Genomic DNA, 19,869 nt, shown 5'->3' on the forward strand with positions numbered 1-19,869 from the left:
TAGGAAAAGACGGACAGCAGAAAGTAAGGAAACGTGTTGGTTTTCAATACCGAAAAACTGAGGTAAATCTCCTGCAGGTATCCATCAAGGTTCCTTGGTATTCTAGGTGGTTGTGCTGAAGGGGACAATCCCAACTGAGAAGAGGACTGTCTACAATCTCCTGAGTAGGGGAAGACTGAGCCAGTTTCTATGTTGTTGTTATCAGTACGTGGCACAGATGTTGATTATGAAGCAAGATCCAAGACTACAGAAGACGGCACCAGGAATGTCCATCTCACTAGAGAGTTTTGCCACATAAGGTATAACTCTCAAAGAGGGCTTTACATGGTCTTTGATAGATGATGAAGAGCTGAAGCAAACTGGTGGCTTAGAGGGCCCTCTGGCCACTCCAGCCACGATTGGCCAGGGACTGTGGTTACCAGATGGCCTGCTCTGAAAGCGGGCTGCCACCATGGTCCCAGATGAGCCACTAACAAGGAGCGGATTTTCCCTGCTCCTTTTGTCAGTGGCTTCAGGCAACCTTAGGTGGCCACAAAGCAATTTCTGGCTGCATGGAGGGGGGGGGGGTCATCTGCACACCACACCCCCGAAGCAGCTGGAAGACTCACCTTTTGGTCTGTCTGTTTTGAATAATGGAAATTTTAAAAAGTGGAAAAATAACAAAGATGAACAAAAAATAATAACAAAAAATGGCAAACATCTACATGGCACTCATCTATTTCTGGAGAACATTTCCAATGCTGCCACTCAGACAGAGAACAAAAAAGAACTGAAGAGAGTAGCTAGGCCTGCCTAAGCATGAGTGACAGGAGATGGGGAAAGCAAACCTGCCACAAAGCTACTCAGCTTCAGAAAGTTTTGGATGGGGCTCTGTATATATGCAAGATTCATTTATATAATTCACAGAGACCACTAGGAAGAATTTCAGTTTTCATATATTAAACATTACTTGATGTCATTAGGCTGGATCCAGATATAAGCTCATGTGGTTGAGGTGATCAAAGCAGACTTCCCCTTTCTCCTGACAGTAGCCACTTAGGTCACCAAAACTATTATGGAACATCAAGGGACCCAGCTGAATGGGTCCAGTTGCGGCATTGACAGAGGGGGGAATCAACGGTTGAAAACACAATGCAGAAATAATTCATTTTGAGACTGTTTTAACTGCTCAGTGCTAAGCAATCCTGGGAATTGTACTTTATTGTTGCACCAGAGCTCTCTGGTGCCACAATAAACTACAGAGAAGTCTAAACGTCTCACAAAACTACAGTTCTCAGAATTCTCTAACACTGAGCCAGGGTAGTTAAAGCAGTCTCAAACTGGATTATTTCTGTGTGTTTTGGACCAATGAAATTCAGACAAGCATATTCTGTCATATTTTTGGAATCTGTTGTTCCCTTCACCATAGCCACCCCAATATGTAGCACCCACCATCTGTGCAGCACTTTCAAGGGGGTGGACATGCTCTTGTGGGAAGTCTGCTTGTTTGCTTCCATCAGCTCAACCATATGTGTCTAAATCTGGAATTGATCCAGTTTCCTTTTAAAAAATGAATTTATAATTTCAAGATAGCTTACCCCAATATTAAAGACGCCTTTAAAATAGTCCATATTTGCTTGGAGGAACCAAACATTTTTTAATCTTAGTTCATCACTCCTCTCTTTAGCACGGACTAGTGACAATTCTTTATTTTCCACCAATATAACCTACAGTAAAACAGCTGTTAGGTGTGATCAACTTTTTTGGATTTAAAATCTTCACATCATAAGAACAAAGTAAATATATTTTCTGTTTTCAAATAGAACTTACATTTAAATTGTATCTAATCTTATTTTTGAGCCAAAAGAGATAACACCTGATTTTGTGCATGCCTGCTGGCCTGGAACAAATTTAAAAAGTGGTCTTCAGTTTCACTGTTTCCCCATGAAATAATATACTTACATTAGAGCATGAGGTTGCTATTTAAACTTTCAAAACTTACAGTAAGGCACTGTAGGTAGCTCCAGCCTTTTCTGCTCCCCTCTGTCCTCAAAAACAAAACAAAACGAACTTCTTGCTCTCATAGGGGCATGTGACCTTACACTGATTAAGCAAGATATCCATGACTACTGATGTGCCAGTACAAAAAGGAAGTGTTTCATTCCTAATGTCAATGCAGAAGGATAAGGTATCTTCTTACCAGATACCTTATTTCTCATCCCTGGCTCAGTGTTAGAGAATTCTGAGAACTGTAGTTTTGTGAGACGTTTAGACTTCTCTGTAGTTTATTATGGCACCAGAGATATTTCTCACCCAGCTGTATCTTTTCACCCCTGACCTTTCTCCAAGGCTTGAACAGCAAGTTTCGTCCTGTCTCGCAGCTGTCTCGCAGTGGATGCGCCATTGGCGTTTGAAGCTCAACATGTCCAAGACGGAGCTTCTTGTCTTTCCTCCTAAGTCCGCCCTTCAACACTCCTTTTCTGTCTCTGTTGACAACATTTCTATTCAACCAGTCCAGCAAGCCCGCAGTCTTGGTTTTATCTTTGATTCTTCTCTGTTGTGTATCCCGCAGATCCAGACCACAGCCAAGGCTTACCGATTCTTACTATACAATATTGCCAAAATCCGACCTTATCTCTCCGCCTCTTCTGCCAAGATCCTGGTCCATGCCCTTGTGGTCTCACGACTTGATTACTGTAATGTTCTCCTCGCTGGGCTTCCTCTTTCTCACCTCCGTCCTTTAATCTCTGTCCAGCATTCAGCCTCATGCATTATCACATCCGCCCACTGCTCTGACCACATCTCTCCTGTGCTGGCATCCTTTCACTGGCTCCCCCTCCCTTTCAGCATTCAGTACAAGCTCCTGCTGTTGACATTTAAAGCCCTCCATGGACTGGCCCCTCCTTACTTATCAGACCTTCTTTCTCCTCAGCTTCCCACTAGTGCCCTCCGTTCTGGTAGTCAAGGTCTGGTGTCCCAGCCCAGGATTTCCTCTGCCCCATCTCGAATTCGCCCCTTTTCACTCGCTGCCCCTCACTCCTGGAAGCTTCTTCCCCCGCGAGCAAGAGCCATCACTTCTTAATGGAGTTGAAGACCATCCTGTTCAGAGAAACGTTCCCAGGCATTTCATAATTGTCACTTGCTATTTGATGTTCCTTTGTTGCCTGTTTTATTGAATCATTTCCTGTATTGCTATGTCCTCCCTCCAGTCCATCTCCCCTGATCCAGGCCTCGGAGGTAGAGAAGAACTGTTGGCCCTCATCCCCTTCCCCTTCTTTTGTGTCGTGTCTTTTTAGATTGTAAGCCTTAGGGCAGGGAACCGTCCAATTAAAAAGATTGTATGTACAGCGCTGTGTAAATTTACAGCAATTTATAAATAAAGGTTAATAATAATAATAATTCTTAAGACAGTTCCCTGTACTTAGCATCCTACTTCAGATGTAACCGCTACTGTGAAGCACAATACGGGATTGCATATTTATTTATTGACTGTATACTTATTTTACTTGCATCCCACCTTTATTGCAAGATGGACTCAAAGAACATGCTAAACATGTTGCATGTATCTTGCAGAAGCAAGAAATAGGAAAGATGTTTGCTTATTATTACATCAGGTGTCTCTCACATCAAATTTCCATAAGCACATTTATGACAATCAGGCCTGATTAACACATTTTTGCACAATGCAGTTTCCAGCAGAATCAGAGAACAGATCTCTTTGGTTCATTTTCAAGCATTTGGAAGGAAGCCAACTTCTTCAGGTTCACTTGTAGGCCTAAACATGACTGACTCCAATTTCCTAGAGAAAATCTCTCTAAAACTTAATACAGATATGTGATGCTCCTCAGAGAAGCAGAAAACTTCTACTGTTGTTGTTTATGTGCCAGTAACACAATTTTCCAGTACATCAAAGTATTTCTTACATAAAGTATCTGCATTCAAGGAGAAAAGGAAAAAGCAAGATTTGCCAATCTAGTCTTCTGATTAGGAGATTTCTGGGTTTCTAATTAGGATTTTAAAAAATGAATTGTGACCGGATTGCTCACCTTTTAAAAAGTCATGGCTTTCTCTGTTACCATGTCACAAAAAGGAGTAGTAAGAGTGTTTAGATGCTAGCCAGCAGTAATTTATGTTTGCTTTGTACTTAATTCCTAAGATAAGGAATGCTCAGACAAATTGCCTAGAGTTCAGCTGAGATACGCCTTTCCTGTTTAAACAAACTAAAATAGCCCTGTCTCACTATTTGACCTCCTAAGCCATGGTTGGAAATGCGATCCTCTTGTTTTTGTTGAACTATAATTCCCAACAACCCTATTCTAGTACAGCCTATAGTGAGGAATGCCAGAAGTGGCCAACCAACAATGTGTGGAGGACTATACAATTCCCACCCCTGTCCTATGTATATAGCCTCTGACCTGGATATTCATATCTGAGTGTATTATGCCAGGAAAAGCACAAGGACTAGAACCTGGGAACAGACTGTTTAGAAAGCTCTGTCTCACATGCACATCAAATGTACTTCCAATGGTGCAAAAACAAGAAAAGGATCTATCCAAAGACTTTTAAATGGGCAGGTTACTGAGAGAGCCTGGTATTAAATCTTATAAGGCTTAACAGGTCATAACCTGCACTTTGAATTGTGCCTAGAAACAAACGCATAGCCAACAGAATGTTTGCAGGATTCTGGACCATATGATGTTTCCAAACATTTTAAAGAAATAGTCTCTCATAAAATATTGATCCAGTCCAAATACTCCATAGTCAGATGAGATATCTTGTTGTCTCGTCAAGAACTGGGCACCATTGAAACTTGGCCATCTACACAGCAATGGCCACCACTGAAGGTGAGATACAATCATAAAAACATGGCCTTTGTGTCAATAGAAATATATCCACGTAACCCACAATGTAACACAATGAAGCTTTTTAATCAACCAAAGCAATATTCATGTCAGTTTGGGCTCAGTGTTTAAATTATGAGGAGAAAAGTAGGAAATCAATAATGGCAACACTTACATCTTGACTAAGATCAACAACTTTATCCTCTCCTATTGGTCCTCATTAGAGATAGAAAAGCGGTGGGGGGGGGATGCCACTATGTTCTATTATACTAATGTAACTGACATTTAATTACATTGATTTTGAAAACTTACCTGGCATGATGGCAGTATGTGAGCAAGAACAATTCCAACATGGCCCTGTTCAAATGAGAAGAAAATGCAGATGTAAGTCTTACCAGTAATCCCCACACAGCTACTTGATTTTACAACAAACTATTCAACAGAATGCTGACAGAGATTCTGAAAGCAGATCAAGTTTAAGTGTGATTGCTCTGTCCTACATGTTGCCATGGGCTGTTAGACTTACAAACCTGAAAAACAACTTTTAAAAAGCAGTTTTTAAAAGAAAATATTTATTACCCCACCACTGCAAAAATCAACGATCATGTCTCCAGGCTTAGCCAGTTTTGTCACTAAAGCCACCAAATTGTTGAGTTGCTGTTGTTTCCTTAAAGCACGATCACTGGACATCTTTCCTATGTGTGACAACAAGGAATATACATTTACAATGATTTATTGCAAGATAGTCTTCCTAATATGTCCCTTTTTAATTAAATTATTTTGATTTATACTTGATATATCTGGTAGCAAATAAAGTGAAAGAAAAGGATCCTGTGCCAGAATGGTCCACGATATATAATAATGAAAGAAAAAAAATTAGGAGATTAGTAATTAAAGGAAAACAATGACAAACAAAAATTGATAGAATGGACATGTCTTCAGGCATCACAGTTTATGCTCTTGTAAATTTATTCATGTATACAGATGTGAATAGCTAAGAATACATTGAGAAAACTTATAAATATTAAAGAGTGACAAATATTTCCCAAACTGCACAATAATCCAATGAAATATTTTATTGAATGATTTAATTTTTACCACCCAAATATTTTGGGTGGTATCCAAAGTTAAGATTCTATGAACAGAAAGGACTCTTTCTTTGGTGGATTAAACTGGCATCCAATGGAGTCTCCCTATTAGAGAAAGGAGACAGAGTACTGACCAGTGTCAGAACAGCTCTTTTCCCTATGGCTCCTAGCAAACTTCCTATGCACACCGCTTCCATTTCCACCCAATGCTTCAGCCTCACCCACAGGGATACCTAATCAATGGCATTTGTTTATGGAAACTCTGGATCCAACCAGGTGACTGGATCTATAACATCATATATTTGCTCACATTATGGGCCTCTTCAAGACATAAAAGGCATCAGGAGTGCCCGCTGCAGCCTGGATGTTTTGCCCCACTTTCACTATGGCGGTATCCAGACTGGCGCTTTGCACTGGCCTGGATACGTGCTAGGGTTGCCTCGGGGTGTCCTTTCCAGACGCCCCCACAACCCTAGCATGTACCTGCGGCGTTGGAATGGCGGTGCCCTGTCTACATGGGCGCCGCCATTACAATATCACAGTCACGCCACCTCCAAACGGAGCGGTGCGGGCGTGACGCACATGCACCACTGCAGGGCACTTGTGGTGCCCTTTCAGTGGCGCCGGAAGGAGCTCCGTTTTGGAGCTCCTTTTGCCATTTGTGTCACTGGCGCAGCCTTTACATGGCTGCGTCAGTGACACAAAAGAGAAAGGGGCCGAGTGGCCCCTTTCTCTGCCTCCCCACTGCTGTTGGGGTGTCCTTGGGGCATGAAGCCCCAAGGACACCCCTTTCCAGGCCAAGGTCTGCCTATATATCTTAAAATATGAGGATGACACCATAGGTAAGCTGCAGCCAATCAAGAACAATCTACCGGTAAGACGTGTGAAGAATAGTCTTGGAAAGCCAAAGTCAAAAGCGAATGAAACCTCATATATCAGAGTAGAAAAACCAAAAGAACAGTTGAAGAACAAGCCGTAAGCCAAAACCAAAAGTAGACAAGACACAAGCCAAGGTTCCTTGATGCTGCTAATGTGGCAAACAAAAAGGAACTGAGGGAGATAAGATGGAATCCTGGATATAAATAGGGTAGGCAAAGCTACCACCAAAAATCTTGCCTAGCTGTTTTAGAATGTTCCGAGTGTGCTCTACACTGGCACAGATAAACCCAATTGTGTGATTCACAGAGACTACAAGGAAGAACACAGAAGACATTCTGTTTCCCATATAGATTTCTTTGTTATGGCTTCTTAATATGCTCCTCCTCCTATTCAAGTGCTTAAACATTCATTCTCCACAGAATCAAGGATAACTTAGAGCAAGCATGATATAGTACTTTGAGTATTGAACTATAATCCTGGAGACCAGGGCTGAATTTCTGACTCAGCTATGGAAACCCTTTGGGTGATCTTGGGCAAGTCACATAGGAAGAGAGCGGGATGGAAACAGAATGGGGGAAATCACCGCTGATGCTACTGGAAGTTCCCGTTCTGTTCCTGATCCATCCCACTGCGGGACGGATCAGGAACAGAATGGGAACTTCCAGCAGCATGGAGGCATTCTGGTGTGTGATAAAATGGGTGATTTTCCCCATTCTGTTCCCATCCCACCTCCTTCTGTTCCTTCCTGATCCCGTCCCAAGGGGCTGTGTGATAAGCTCCATACTCTCAGCCCCAGAAAACCCCGTGATAGATTCACCTTAGGGTCACCATAGGATGGAAACAACCTGAAGGGACACAACAGTAACAAGAACCAGATATTTATTGTACATCAACGTATCAAAAACAATTCCTATTTTAAACGGTATTTTGTAACTCCAGCACAGCAAAAGGTGGCTTGGATTCAAAGATACATGGGCAGAGTTGTACTTGCATAACAGGGTTCTGCCTTGTCCTTATTGCTGAATCACTGCGTGGTCGCTTAAATCATGCTCCTGAGAGGGTGAGAAAGCACTCTATAGCAAAGAACTGCATGTTTTTGGGGTGTACCTGTTATTAGTGGAAATCACTGACCACACCTCATAAGCCAATCTGACTTCAGATTCTGTAGATTCCACTGTTGTCAAAATGAAAGGAAAATGTGACATAAAATCCATAGAAACTAAGTACTGAGTGCAATCCTTTTGGCACCAAGCAAAAAACATGTTTATCTACTCAGGAATTTTAATCTGTGGAAATCTTAGACTCCTTTTAAGGATTTTATGTGCTATTTTGTAACTGTTACTCTGTTTTAGTATTTACCCTTATGTTCTACTCTGTCAAATTGGATGAATAATAATATACACATCATCATAATCATCATCACCATCACTACCACTGTCATCAAAAATTATAAACAGAAAGTACTGTAACAAAATACTTAGAACACTTTATGTGCTCAGTAAAATGACCGTTTACATCTAGACATTTTGTTGTAGCAAGCCAGACTTCATGAATTACACAGGTGAACAGAAAAGCAATGTTTCCAAATTTAAAATTGTGACTTTTAAAAAGCTTTTTATTTCATTTTTTCATACCCATGCTATATAGCAGGCATGAGAGGTGGCCTACTGGTCATATGCAGCCTACCAAGACCCTCTAGACTCTTTGTAAAGGTAAAGGTAGTCCCTTGACATGAATGTCTAGTTGTAACTGTCTGTAGGGGGCTGTGCTCATCTCCGTTTCTAAGCCAAAGAGCCAGTGTTGTCCAAGGACTGCTCTGGTGGTCATGTGGCCAGCATGACTCCACCGAATGCTGTTACCTTCCCACCTTGAAGTGGTACCTATTTATCTACTTGCATTTGCATGCTTTCAAACTGTTAGGTTGGCAGAAGCTGGGACTAGTGATAGGAGTTCACCCCATCATGCAGCACCCAGGCTTCGAACTGCCAACCTGCCGATCTTGCAGTCAACAGAGTCAGCGTCTTAACCACTTGAGCTACACTTCAGTTACACTACATAAGCATATATGAAAACATGAAATTGCCAAGCAATGAGTCAGACCACAGGTCCTTCTATTACCTGCACAACCTTGCAGGGTCTTAGACTGGGGTTTTATTACCTGCTACCTAAGTTCCATTTAACTATAGCTGCCAAGATTTAACCTAGGAAATTCAACATGCCAAGCATATGTTTTTCATAAAAGTGTATCCCTCTCTACTGAAACATATGCTTTAAATAGAACTGACAAAGCAATACTGGGGAAAGGTTTTCACAATAATTTCCAAGCACAGATATAATGGATATCTCTGGATTCTGTCAGTCTGTCCACTATAAAAACACTGCAGATTTTAAAAAAAGAAAAAGAAAAGAATTGAACATTCAGGATGTGCTAGTTTAATTACACATTCTCTACTTAGACAGTTGAAACAACATGTGCATTTTTAAATTCGGTCTTAAATTAAATTAAAATACAAATCCAATAAAATGCAATTTGAATTGGCTAAAAACAACGGCAGCAACAACTGTAGAAAACAAGGAAACTACCGTAGAGTAACCTCTGTAGACTTTCCCCTTTCCATAACTCGCTGGCAGAAATGCTAATCTTTATACCATGTTTGGTGGTGTTCAGCTAGTGGGTATAAACTTGTTGCAGAACATAGACCTCATCTGAAGTTTAAGTATTTGTTGAAATGCAGCGTTTTGCTTGATAAACACACAACAATTTAGACATCTAGTCATAATTTGTCATATGGGAATAAAAAACAGACATCTATTTTAAAGGAACAATATGTGCACCAAGATAAACATTCTCCATTCCCTATCCTCACCTCTAGCTAGAGAAAGTATGGTGTAGTGGTCTGACCACTGGACTACAACTCTGGAAACAAGGCTATGAATCCCTGGCTCAGCCATGGAAATCAACTGGGTGACCTTGGGCAAGTCATAGTTTTTCAGCCTCAGAGGAAGGCAAAGGCAACCCCCCCCCCGAACAAATCTTGCCAAGAAAACCGCACAATAGGTAACAAGAATCATTTATAAATGAACCTAGTTTTAGAAAGTAACTTCCTAACCACATAACTATTGAATTAATCTCCCATGCAAGCAAAGTGATGCTAAAATTTGTACAGCAAAGACTTTTACCATATATAGATTGAGAAAGACGTCCAAGCTAGATTCAGGAGAGGAAGGGACACTAGGGATCGTAATGCAAACATATGTTGGATAATGGAGTGCACCAAAGAATTTTGGAAGAAATACAGCACATTTATAAATTATAGCAAAGCATTTCATTGTATAGGTCATAAAAAACTTTGGATCTCTCTTAAAGAAATAGGTGTGCCAAAATATTTGATTGTCTTAATGTGTAACTGTAATCAGGACAAAAGACTACCACCAGAACAGAATGCAGAGAAACAGAATGGTTTATAATTTGCAAGGTGGTCAGTCAATTTAGGGTGATACTAATTTATCACCCTAACTATGTAACTTTCGTGAAGAATACATTACATGTAAAACAGGATTGGACTAAGAGGAAGAAGGCATGAAAATTGGGGAAAGGAACAACAAATTAAGATATGGACATGACACCATATTACTAGCAGAAAACAGGAAAGACTTGGAAGGATTACTGAAGAAAGTCAAGAAAGAAAAGTACAAAGGCAGGTTTACAGTTCAACATTAAGAAAATTAAATTAATGACCACAGGTGATTTACATAACTTTAGAGTAAACAATAAAGACACTGAAATAGTTCAAAATTTTCCATACCTTGGCTCATAATCAGAATGCAGTCAAAAAATAAGAAGATTAGGACTAAGAAAAGCAGCTATGAAGGAACTAGACAAGATCCAGAAGTATAAAAATATATAACTGAATGCTAAATTTAGAATAGTCTATGCTACTGTATTTCTAATTTCTATGTATGTTTAGAGAAGATGGACAGTGAAGAAAGTTGATATGAATAAAATCAATTCATTTGAAATGGGAGGACTGGAGAAGATTTCCATGGATACTGTGGACTGTTACAAAGACCAAAAAATGGCTTCTATAACAAATCATGCCAGAACTCTCCCTAGAAATCAAAATGACAGAACTGAGACTGTTGTACTTTGGACATATTATGAAAAGACATGACTCCCAAGACAATAATACTTGATACAGTAGAAAGCAGTAGTAAAAGAGGAAGGCTGCAGATGGATGCAGCCTCAACCAAGGAAGCCATAGCAGTGTGCAAGTTCTGATTCCTGAGCAGGGTGGTTGAAAATAGGGCAACTTGCAGGGCTCTCAATAACAGGACTGCCATAAGTCAATGTTGACTTGACAACAGTTAACAACAACAACAACAACGAAAATTTCAGTCACTGACATTTCCAAGGTAGACTGAATTATGGTTCTGCAGTGCCTAATCACTGCTATTGGTAATATGTCATCAACATATACTAATGTAATGTCAAAGGAGATGCAAGAAAAGGATTTTAGAGGGTCAAAAAGGAATGAAGTCATGGTACTGGGAGGCCCTAACCAAGTCACTGACACACATGACGTATGCATAGGTTATAAATATATACAGTACCATATTTATATCTTTGTCTGCATCTGTATCTATGCTAGAAAGGTTGACTCTGGCTTGTCTATTCTTGCCTGCCTTCTTTCTTGGCCTCAGACATGAATGGCCCTTAGTCCACCTGTTCTTTTCAAAGCTAATCTGCGCTGGATCCTGGGCTGCAAAAACAGTTTCTTCACAAATAGTTTATCCACAGTAAAGTCGAAGGCTTTCATGGCTGGCATCCATAGTTTTTTGTGGGTTTTCCAGGCTATGTGGCCATGTTATAGCCGAGTTTCTGACTTTTCGCCAGCATCTGTGGCTGGCATCTAGATGCCAGCCACAGATGCTGGCGAAACGTCAGAAAGAAACTCTGCTAGAACATGGTCACATAGCCCGAAAACCCCACAAAAAACTATAGTTTATCCACAAATATAATAGTTGAACCTTTTTATTGTGGCCTCAACAAAGGTTGCCTGCTGCTGTATGGCTATCCAGACAGATACTTCACAACCAACCACTCAAATGAAATCTCAACTTTATTCTTGAATTTATTAAGGACTACTAAAAATAATGAATAATAATAAAAATAATAATATTAAAAATAATAAAAATAAAATGGGAGATAAAAGACAGGTGAGACAAGTGGTAGGATGAGAAAAAAAGGATACAAGAAGGCCTTTGTGATGAAAAAATACTTGAGCAGAACCAAACCAGATCCACAGGTGTCCTAAGGATAACCAATCAATAGAACACAAAGACCTGATTGGTTGCTAACATATCTATGCACAAACAGCAACACAATTATTATTACAATCTAGGGCCAGCGTGGTAAGACCAGAGTTTGAATCCCAGCTCAGCCAGCTAAACCACTGGGTGACCTTGGGCAAGTCACACTCTCTCAGCCTTAAGTGGATGGCAGTGCAACCCCCCCTGAAGAAATTGGCCAAGAAAACCCTTTGATAGGTTCACCTTAGGGTCACCATATGTTGGAAATGACTTGAAGGCACAAAACAACAACGCAACAATGATAAGACAACCTACGGAAGAAATGCCCTGTTGAGGGATAACACTTTTTAAAGTTTAGAATAACAAGTACCTAAGGAAGGAACTGACAAAACTACCTCTGAGTACTCTGACCAAGAAAATCCAATGAAATTCATGGAGTTGCCATAAGTCAACAGACAATACACACACCATCTTTATATCAACCATATTAATACCTTCATAAATATAGATCCTCATTCTTTTTCTTAATATGAAGTCACATATAACGTGCAAATAAATTAAAATTAGGAATAATTATCCAATTTTCTTTTGCAATGATCACATTGATCCTTAACTAAATATTTCTGATGAAGCATAAAGCTATTCGTCCTTTTCTTTTCCAAAAAGAGCATATAAAGGACAGCAGCATTCTGTTCTTGCAGAGATACTAGGGATTAGAACAGTTTCAAGCAGCTAACTGCAACTCAGTTCCTTTATGTCTGCTTTGTTGGCATAAAAGCAAGCAGTCCTCGTTTTTGACACAGAAGTACGCGCCAACATTTCCCCAAAATGGTAAGTCATGCCGGCAGAAAAATGAAACTCAGCTAATCCTGTTTTAATAAAGACAAAAATCAGTACATGTTCTCAAGTTTCTAAGTTTAGAGTATTATGATTTATAGGTACTCCAAACCTAGCTATTTGTTAATGCAATTGAAACAACAAAACACCTAGCACTCTTGCACTCAGTCACCTTTTCAGGGTGGGCTTTAACATTATTCATTCTGTTTTATGAAGATAACATACCAAAGCAGCTGTAAATCCTTTTATTAGCTTTTTGAAAGAAAGATCAAGATATGGGTGGAAAATAAGTTTTCCCTCACTACTAAGATTTTGGACACCAGCCTAATCCTGTGCTTCATTCCCTTACAGCTCTGCGATAAAAAAGAACTTAGCATGTGATGACCAAAAATATTGAAACATAGAGACAAAGGCCTTTGAAACAGGCTCTAAATTTCACCTGCAGGATAATTGTATGATTTTCATCAGTGGCATCTCCTGATCCAGTTTTTGTCATTTGTTCCTTCCTGTTGTAGATGGCAGCAACAGTGGCAGGAGTGCAAAGAATGTCAATAATAATAATAATAATAATAATAATAATGGCCATTTGAGCACTGGGGTATGGTCAGTACTGTAAAGTGTTTTTATTCCCATGGAGTTTGGAGTATTCTAAGCATTTCTCTTTTTAAAAGGTAAAGGTTTCCCCTTTAACATGATTGTCAAATCATATCCGACTATAGGAGGTGGTGCTCATCTTCATTACTAAGCCAAAGTAGCCAGCGTTGTCAAAGATGACTCCATGGTTACGTGGCCAACATGATTAAATGCCAAGGCACAAGAAAAACTGTTACCTTTCCACCAAAGTGGTACCTATTTGTCTACTTGCATTTTTACATGTTTCCGATCTGCTAGGTTTGGCAAAAACTGGGACTAGTGACAGGAGCTCACTCCATAATGCACCACTTGGGTCTCAAACTGCTGAACTGCCAACCTTGTGATCATCAGAGTCAGCATCTTAACCGCTGAGTCATCATGTCCCCCATTTCTCTTTTACTATATACACTACATCTCATACTTCCAAAGAGGAGAAAATGGGGGAATTATATTCTCACGGCAAATTATATTCTTACAGCAAATTATATTCTCACAGCAACTTTAAAATAGATTAGGTCGTAGAGAGTGTAACTGTTCCAAGGTCGCTCAACTAGACCAGTAAGATTACTGAGTTGGATTAAACTCCCCTCATCTGGCTCTTTAACCACACCACAACATGGTGTGTACTCATCCAGTAAAAGAGCTTGCAAATCGTTTTCTGTAAAGCTCAGTTTGAAAAGCATGAGCCACAATACCTGGCTGTTCAGGTCCAGAAAGTTAGCATCTTCATACCATTGCAAAACAAGTCAGCTTTAGAAAGGGAAAAAACGTATCTCACTGGTGCAAGAAAAAGAAAATAAATCATAGAAGATTTTATTTGGCAGTTCTTTCATGTGCATTTGACCTATCGTGGTTAATTGAGCAATAATCCATAGCTGATCAAAGTGTGTGTGTGTGGGGGGGGGGCAATGTAGTTTGGATCCTTTATGCAAGTTTATTTCAAATTATCTGTTCCCTCAGTCTTAACAAATGTTATTTCAATTTAATCAAAACAAGATTATGCAGGATGCAACATTCAAAGTTCTGCATTAGTCAATGAAAATGAAACAGTGCTTCTTACTTGTGAGTCAATATCAAAAAATAACATCATGTTATCACCAGAACTGGCAACAACCTTGTTCAAAAAGAAACCCTCAAGGTTAGCAAGTTGAGCTATACTAAAAATAATGAATAATAATAAAAAATAATAATACTAAATAATAAAAAAATAATAAAAATAAAATGGGAGATAAAACACTGGTGAGACAAGTGGTAGGATGAGGAAAAAAGATACAAGAAAAAGGTGTCATACAGAAAGATTACATTACAGTGTAAACTTTGACTTGATACAAACAGCTAATTCTAGCAAATGTACATAAAAACAAAATTAACATAGATCAAAATAGTCTCTGGACATTATATATTAATTGTTTTAGATTCATGAGTTTTGCTTCCATATTTCTTCTCAGTGTATCTTGAATAACTAAAAGGTCATATACAGTAAAAGTTTAAGCAATCTTTGTTAGCCATAAGACTGGAAAAAAGGAATATACAGTATATTTAGATGAGGTGTTTTAGAAGTGCCATTAAATACAACATACAACTATAAATGAAGTTTTGCTGTTGTTAATTGAGTACAATATAAATTGAATTTGCTTAGGGTCTGATTTTGTAGTTATGGCAATGTCTCGGCCCAGAATACTATCAATACAGGAACTGTGGGGTTAGTGGCTTGATGGTGAACAAGACATCTAATGTCATGGACCAGGACCTGGAGGACTGAGACACAGAGGAAGAGTCGGATGAGGAGGTAAGTCTTCCAGAGAACAGCCTACAGTTCTCCCTGTTGCAGAGCAAGCTCGACCAGCTCTCCCTGCTGAAGAGCCTCAGTCAGTTCATCCTGTTGAACTGAAGCTTCAGCCAGCAGGACCAAAGCAAGACTCACCTTCTGATGAGGCAGAGGATACAGCTGGGGTCTTAAGTCCACAATCAAGGAGATGGGACAAAAGGATTTATTATTTATTTCATTTATATGCTGCCTTTTTCCCTGCAAAAACCCAAGGCGGGTCACATAAAATCACCTAAAATTACTATAGTTAAAAACAAACTAAAACCCCACCTGCTCCATAAAAACCACCCTGCTATGCATTACAAAATTACATTTAACAAAGGGCCAAGCAGCAATAGGCAAGCTCTGATTAGAACCAGGTGGTGTCAGGCCATTTAAGAACTGAGTCTGCCTAAGGCTAGTGCAGGAAGCAACTCATCTATAATACTGAATATGGCTTCTTACTGGGCTGGCTCTCCAGGATGGGGTAGAAATACAGTGTTAACAGAGCTTTCACCATCACATAGGGCAAGTTAGGGGCAAAACTGGTGGCTTGATGCTGCCCCTTTCAGAGCCTTATTGGGCCTGCAGCAGCTGTATGCTGCGGGCCTGATCCAGCGCTTTACCAGGCCTAAAAGAACTGACAAATGCTGCTCCTTTTTAGAGCAGCAAAAGCCACCCTTGCTGCGGTAGTTTTTCTGGGTTTCTTTGGCGCAGTGCGTCTAAACTCTGCACCAAAGAAATGGCATGACATCTCCCGTTACATGTGTGGCATGACACCGGCATCATGGCAGTCGGGGCATCCACTCCACCCCGATGCCGGTGTTTTATGCCCATCTGTTTAGTCCCTTAGAGTGGTATTGGAAGATACCTGTTCAGTCCCATGTGGATAGTAAGCTGTTGGGCACCACATGGTGCTATTCTGCCCTCCATGCTGTTTAACCTATAAAGGAACTGGACAAGGTTGTAGAATGTTCGATAATTAACTGAGTTAAACACCATCAGTTGGTTTTGGGTACTATATCTACAGTGCACGTGTCATACGCACCCTGCACTAGAAGAAACAATAGTACATGCGCCTGTGGCACACATGCACCATCGCGAGCACAAGCCTCATTACTTGTAATGGGGCTCGAGCATATACGTTTTTTCATTTATGTGGTGAGTGGGGCCGGAATGGATCCCTCGTGTAAAACAAGGGTGCACTGTATTTTTGCTTGTCATGAGCTAGTTGAGGCTATGCAGGTGCTGGATTACAACATGGATACTATATTGGGCTGGATGGGGACCAATACACTAAATATGAATCCAAGTAATATGGAATTTTTCACCAGTGGCATCTCCTGATCCAGTTTTTGTCATTTGTCCAGTCTTCCTTCCTGCTGTTGATGGTAGCAGACAGCAACTGTGGCAAGAGCGCAAAGAATGTTAACAGGCCATTTGAGCATTGGGGTCTGGAGCTTAGGTAAGCAAAATACCATATATAGGATTCCCTCCTTTTGAAGGTGGAGGAGGTGCATAGCTTAAGAGTGTTTCTTCATTCATCCTTCGTTTGATCATCAGGTAGCCTCTACTACTTTGGCAAGTTTCATTTGGATTCATCAACAATGCACAGGGCTAAACTGGGATAACTTGGCCATAGTAATTCATAACATGATAACCTGCCATCTAGACTACTGCAGTGAGCTTCATGTAAGGCTGTCCAAGAGGACAAAGAGAAAATTACTATCTGCAACATAGAAAAACTACTTCATTTTGTTGGATTGTAAGGTTCCTTTTTTGTTTTGTTTCATTGTTTATTTACGGTGATATTTTAATTAACTGTGCCCTATCCTGATCTCTCCAGAGATAAGGGGAAATGTAAATAGAGTAAACAATTAATAATATTGATGAATATGACTGGTATCACAAAGGCAAGGAGTATGAAGCAAATTATCAGGTTGGAAATATCAGAATACAAAGGGGGTTAGTCAAATGATTGATTCTTGGATCGAACACAAACAAAATCCTCTATCCAGAGACAAATTACAGAAATTGTTCTAGCCTCTTACCCTCTTAGTATTTGACAGAAAGGCTTTCTGAGCTCACATGGTACCATGAATCAGCAAAACAAAGCAGCAGCAGAGCAAAATGTTGAGCAAATATTTAGTTATTTTATTTTATTCATATACTCCCTTTCTCTAAAAGTGGGACCCAAGGCAGCTCACAAAATACAAGATATGAAAGAGATATGCATGAGTACAGTTAAAAACATCCTCTGATTTACCACAATATCAAATACAGTGTTAAAAGCCATGCATCGCTGAACTTTTAAACAGTAAACAATGGCTGATTTAAATATGGTTGTAATTACAGATTCCCTTCTTTTGTGACAAGGAAACACTGATGCTCCATGCAGAAAATAATGCAATTGCACAAATGTGAATTTATAATATTAGAATATTGTGATTTTACAGTACATTGCGTTGGTGTACAGAAAACTAATGTAAAAATGTAATAAATAAACTTAGTTCCACACATCCATTTATGTTTCGCAGCAGCAGCAATTATTATTATTGTTGTTGTTGTTGTTGTTAATGTTTATTTATATATCACCATAAATTTGCATGGTTTTAGTTAGGTCCATTTTATCAGATATGGCATTATTACTTTTAACCTTCAGGTAGCTGTACAAAAATTATGGTCCTGAGTTGCACCAAAGTGTATTCCTGCATGGCATTTTTCTTCATTTATGCAATGTCTTCAAGCTGTTCCAGATTCCATACTGCACACTCCTCAAGGTGCTTCCAAAGTGCAACTGAATGCTACACAAATCTTCTTCCTATCTCTAAAAACCAGGGGGAAACGTAAGAAACCCTGGATTGTTGAATTCCTTTGAAATACAGTATGACAATACCAAGAGACATTGGGCCCGAACAGACAGGGCAAAATGAAGCTGTTTCGGGTCACTTTGGAGGTATGTTGTTTAAATGACACAGGCATCTTAAGAGGCCAGAAGGCGCACCAAAGCTGTAGCATGGCTTTAGCGTGGCTTCTGACCTCTTAGGACGCATGCATCATTTAAACAGCATACCTCCAAAGTGATCCAAAGCAGCTTTATTTTGGCCTGTCTGTTCAGGCCCACTGTTGCCTCCTCCTCCTCCTCTTTTTGTTATGCACCGAGTTGGTAAAAACTATATAGAACAGCTGGCCAGCATAGACTATCAGAATGTATAAGCCTATGCATGACTCCATGATCATAAGAATAATAATTGGGGGGCGAGGTGCTTATGCGGGGCAGAAATTACAATAGTTTGTAGATCTTCCAGATTAGTCCTCTCAAGTCTATGGCTAGTATACAGCAGAGCTCCTGGACTCACAATTATCATCAGCAGGTACCTCTGGTCTTGCACATGACTTGTAAGCATGAAACAAAACAAACCTTCCAGGAAGAACATACACAAAATATGCTTCCAATTATATGCATGCAATACCAATCTCTGGACCATGCAATTTTTTTGAGATTTAATCTATTTTTAGTTAGTTTTCAAAACTAATCTCTAGTCAGTAACACACACTATTGCTAAATTTAACTGACAGAATTTAAACTGAACAGTACAGCTTGTTCTTTTTAGGTACTAGAACAAGATGAACTACAAAGCAAATGAATATTTTGGGAATTGTTCAATATGTGGCATATTTAATAAATATTCCCAACATCCAAAATAAAATAAAGACCTTATCTTTGTGTGTGTGTTTTAAAAAAAATTCCAGACATTTTAGGACTAATTCGATGAGACACTGGTGGTCCCACTGGCTGCATCCCTAGTCTCATCAGATTTCTGTACAGCTATGCATGTCAAGTCCCAAACCACACTGTGATCATACTGGCAGAAATAGGTTTTAACCCCTTCCCCACTGCCAATGCCCAAACTAAAATCTCTGTCCCAAGTTCTTTTGTCTCATTTGGGAAAACATATGGGGATTTTTAGAAACAAACATAGGCAGTTTGACTTCTACAGATGCTACTTTAAAACACTGTGCCACAAACTTTTGCTTATACACAAAAAGCTAAAATGGATATAACCAGGGTGGCTATCAGATTCTGACACTTGCTCCTCTGCTTAGTCTGAATGACAGTGATGAGAAGGCTTTTTCTAATTGTAAAGTTTTTACCTGATTTTATCTGTGAGCTGCCTTGGGTCCCTTTCTGGAAGAAAGGCGGCATATGGATGAAATAAATAAAGTTTGACTTTTACAATATGGACCAAGTGGTTCTATTTTTTTCAATTCAAAAGTTCCTTTCTTCCATTGGCCTATTAAACCATATGTTACATTTACATTTTTACTGAAGTTTGGTGAAAGATAAAACAGCAGGAATGAACAGACACTGCGGAGCTAAAAACAAAAAACAAAACAGGAGAACATAGTAAATCCCATCTGGTGACATAAACTGCTCTACTGGATGATGACCAAGAGATTCACATCTGAAATCACTTGGTCACAGACAATAACA

At 39.6% G+C, this 19,869-nt stretch overlaps 1 protein-coding gene across 2 annotated transcripts in view; it reads right to left on the bottom strand.

The window, feature by feature from the left end:
* The window catches only part of GSTCD (glutathione S-transferase C-terminal domain containing), a 66,478-nt gene that overhangs the window by 20,656 nt on the left and 25,953 nt on the right, over positions 1–19,869 (bottom strand). For both annotated transcript variants that reach the window (XM_089526025.1, XM_089526026.1), the window contains exons 6-8: positions 5,400–5,515; positions 5,133–5,177; positions 1,578–1,706 (exon numbers count right to left, since the gene is read on the bottom strand). In XM_089526025.1, the coding sequence (XP_089382151.1) occupies positions 1,578–1,706; positions 5,133–5,177; positions 5,400–5,515 (290 nt within the window). The remainder of the gene's footprint in view (positions 1–1,577; positions 1,707–5,132; positions 5,178–5,399; positions 5,516–19,869) is intronic.

This window comes from Sceloporus occidentalis, unplaced genomic scaffold, assembly GCF_023333645.1.
Source record: "Sceloporus occidentalis isolate IW3139 unplaced genomic scaffold, rSceOcc1.0.p SCAF_5, whole genome shotgun sequence".
Classification (NCBI taxonomy): domain Eukaryota; kingdom Metazoa; phylum Chordata; class Lepidosauria; order Squamata; family Phrynosomatidae; genus Sceloporus; species Sceloporus occidentalis.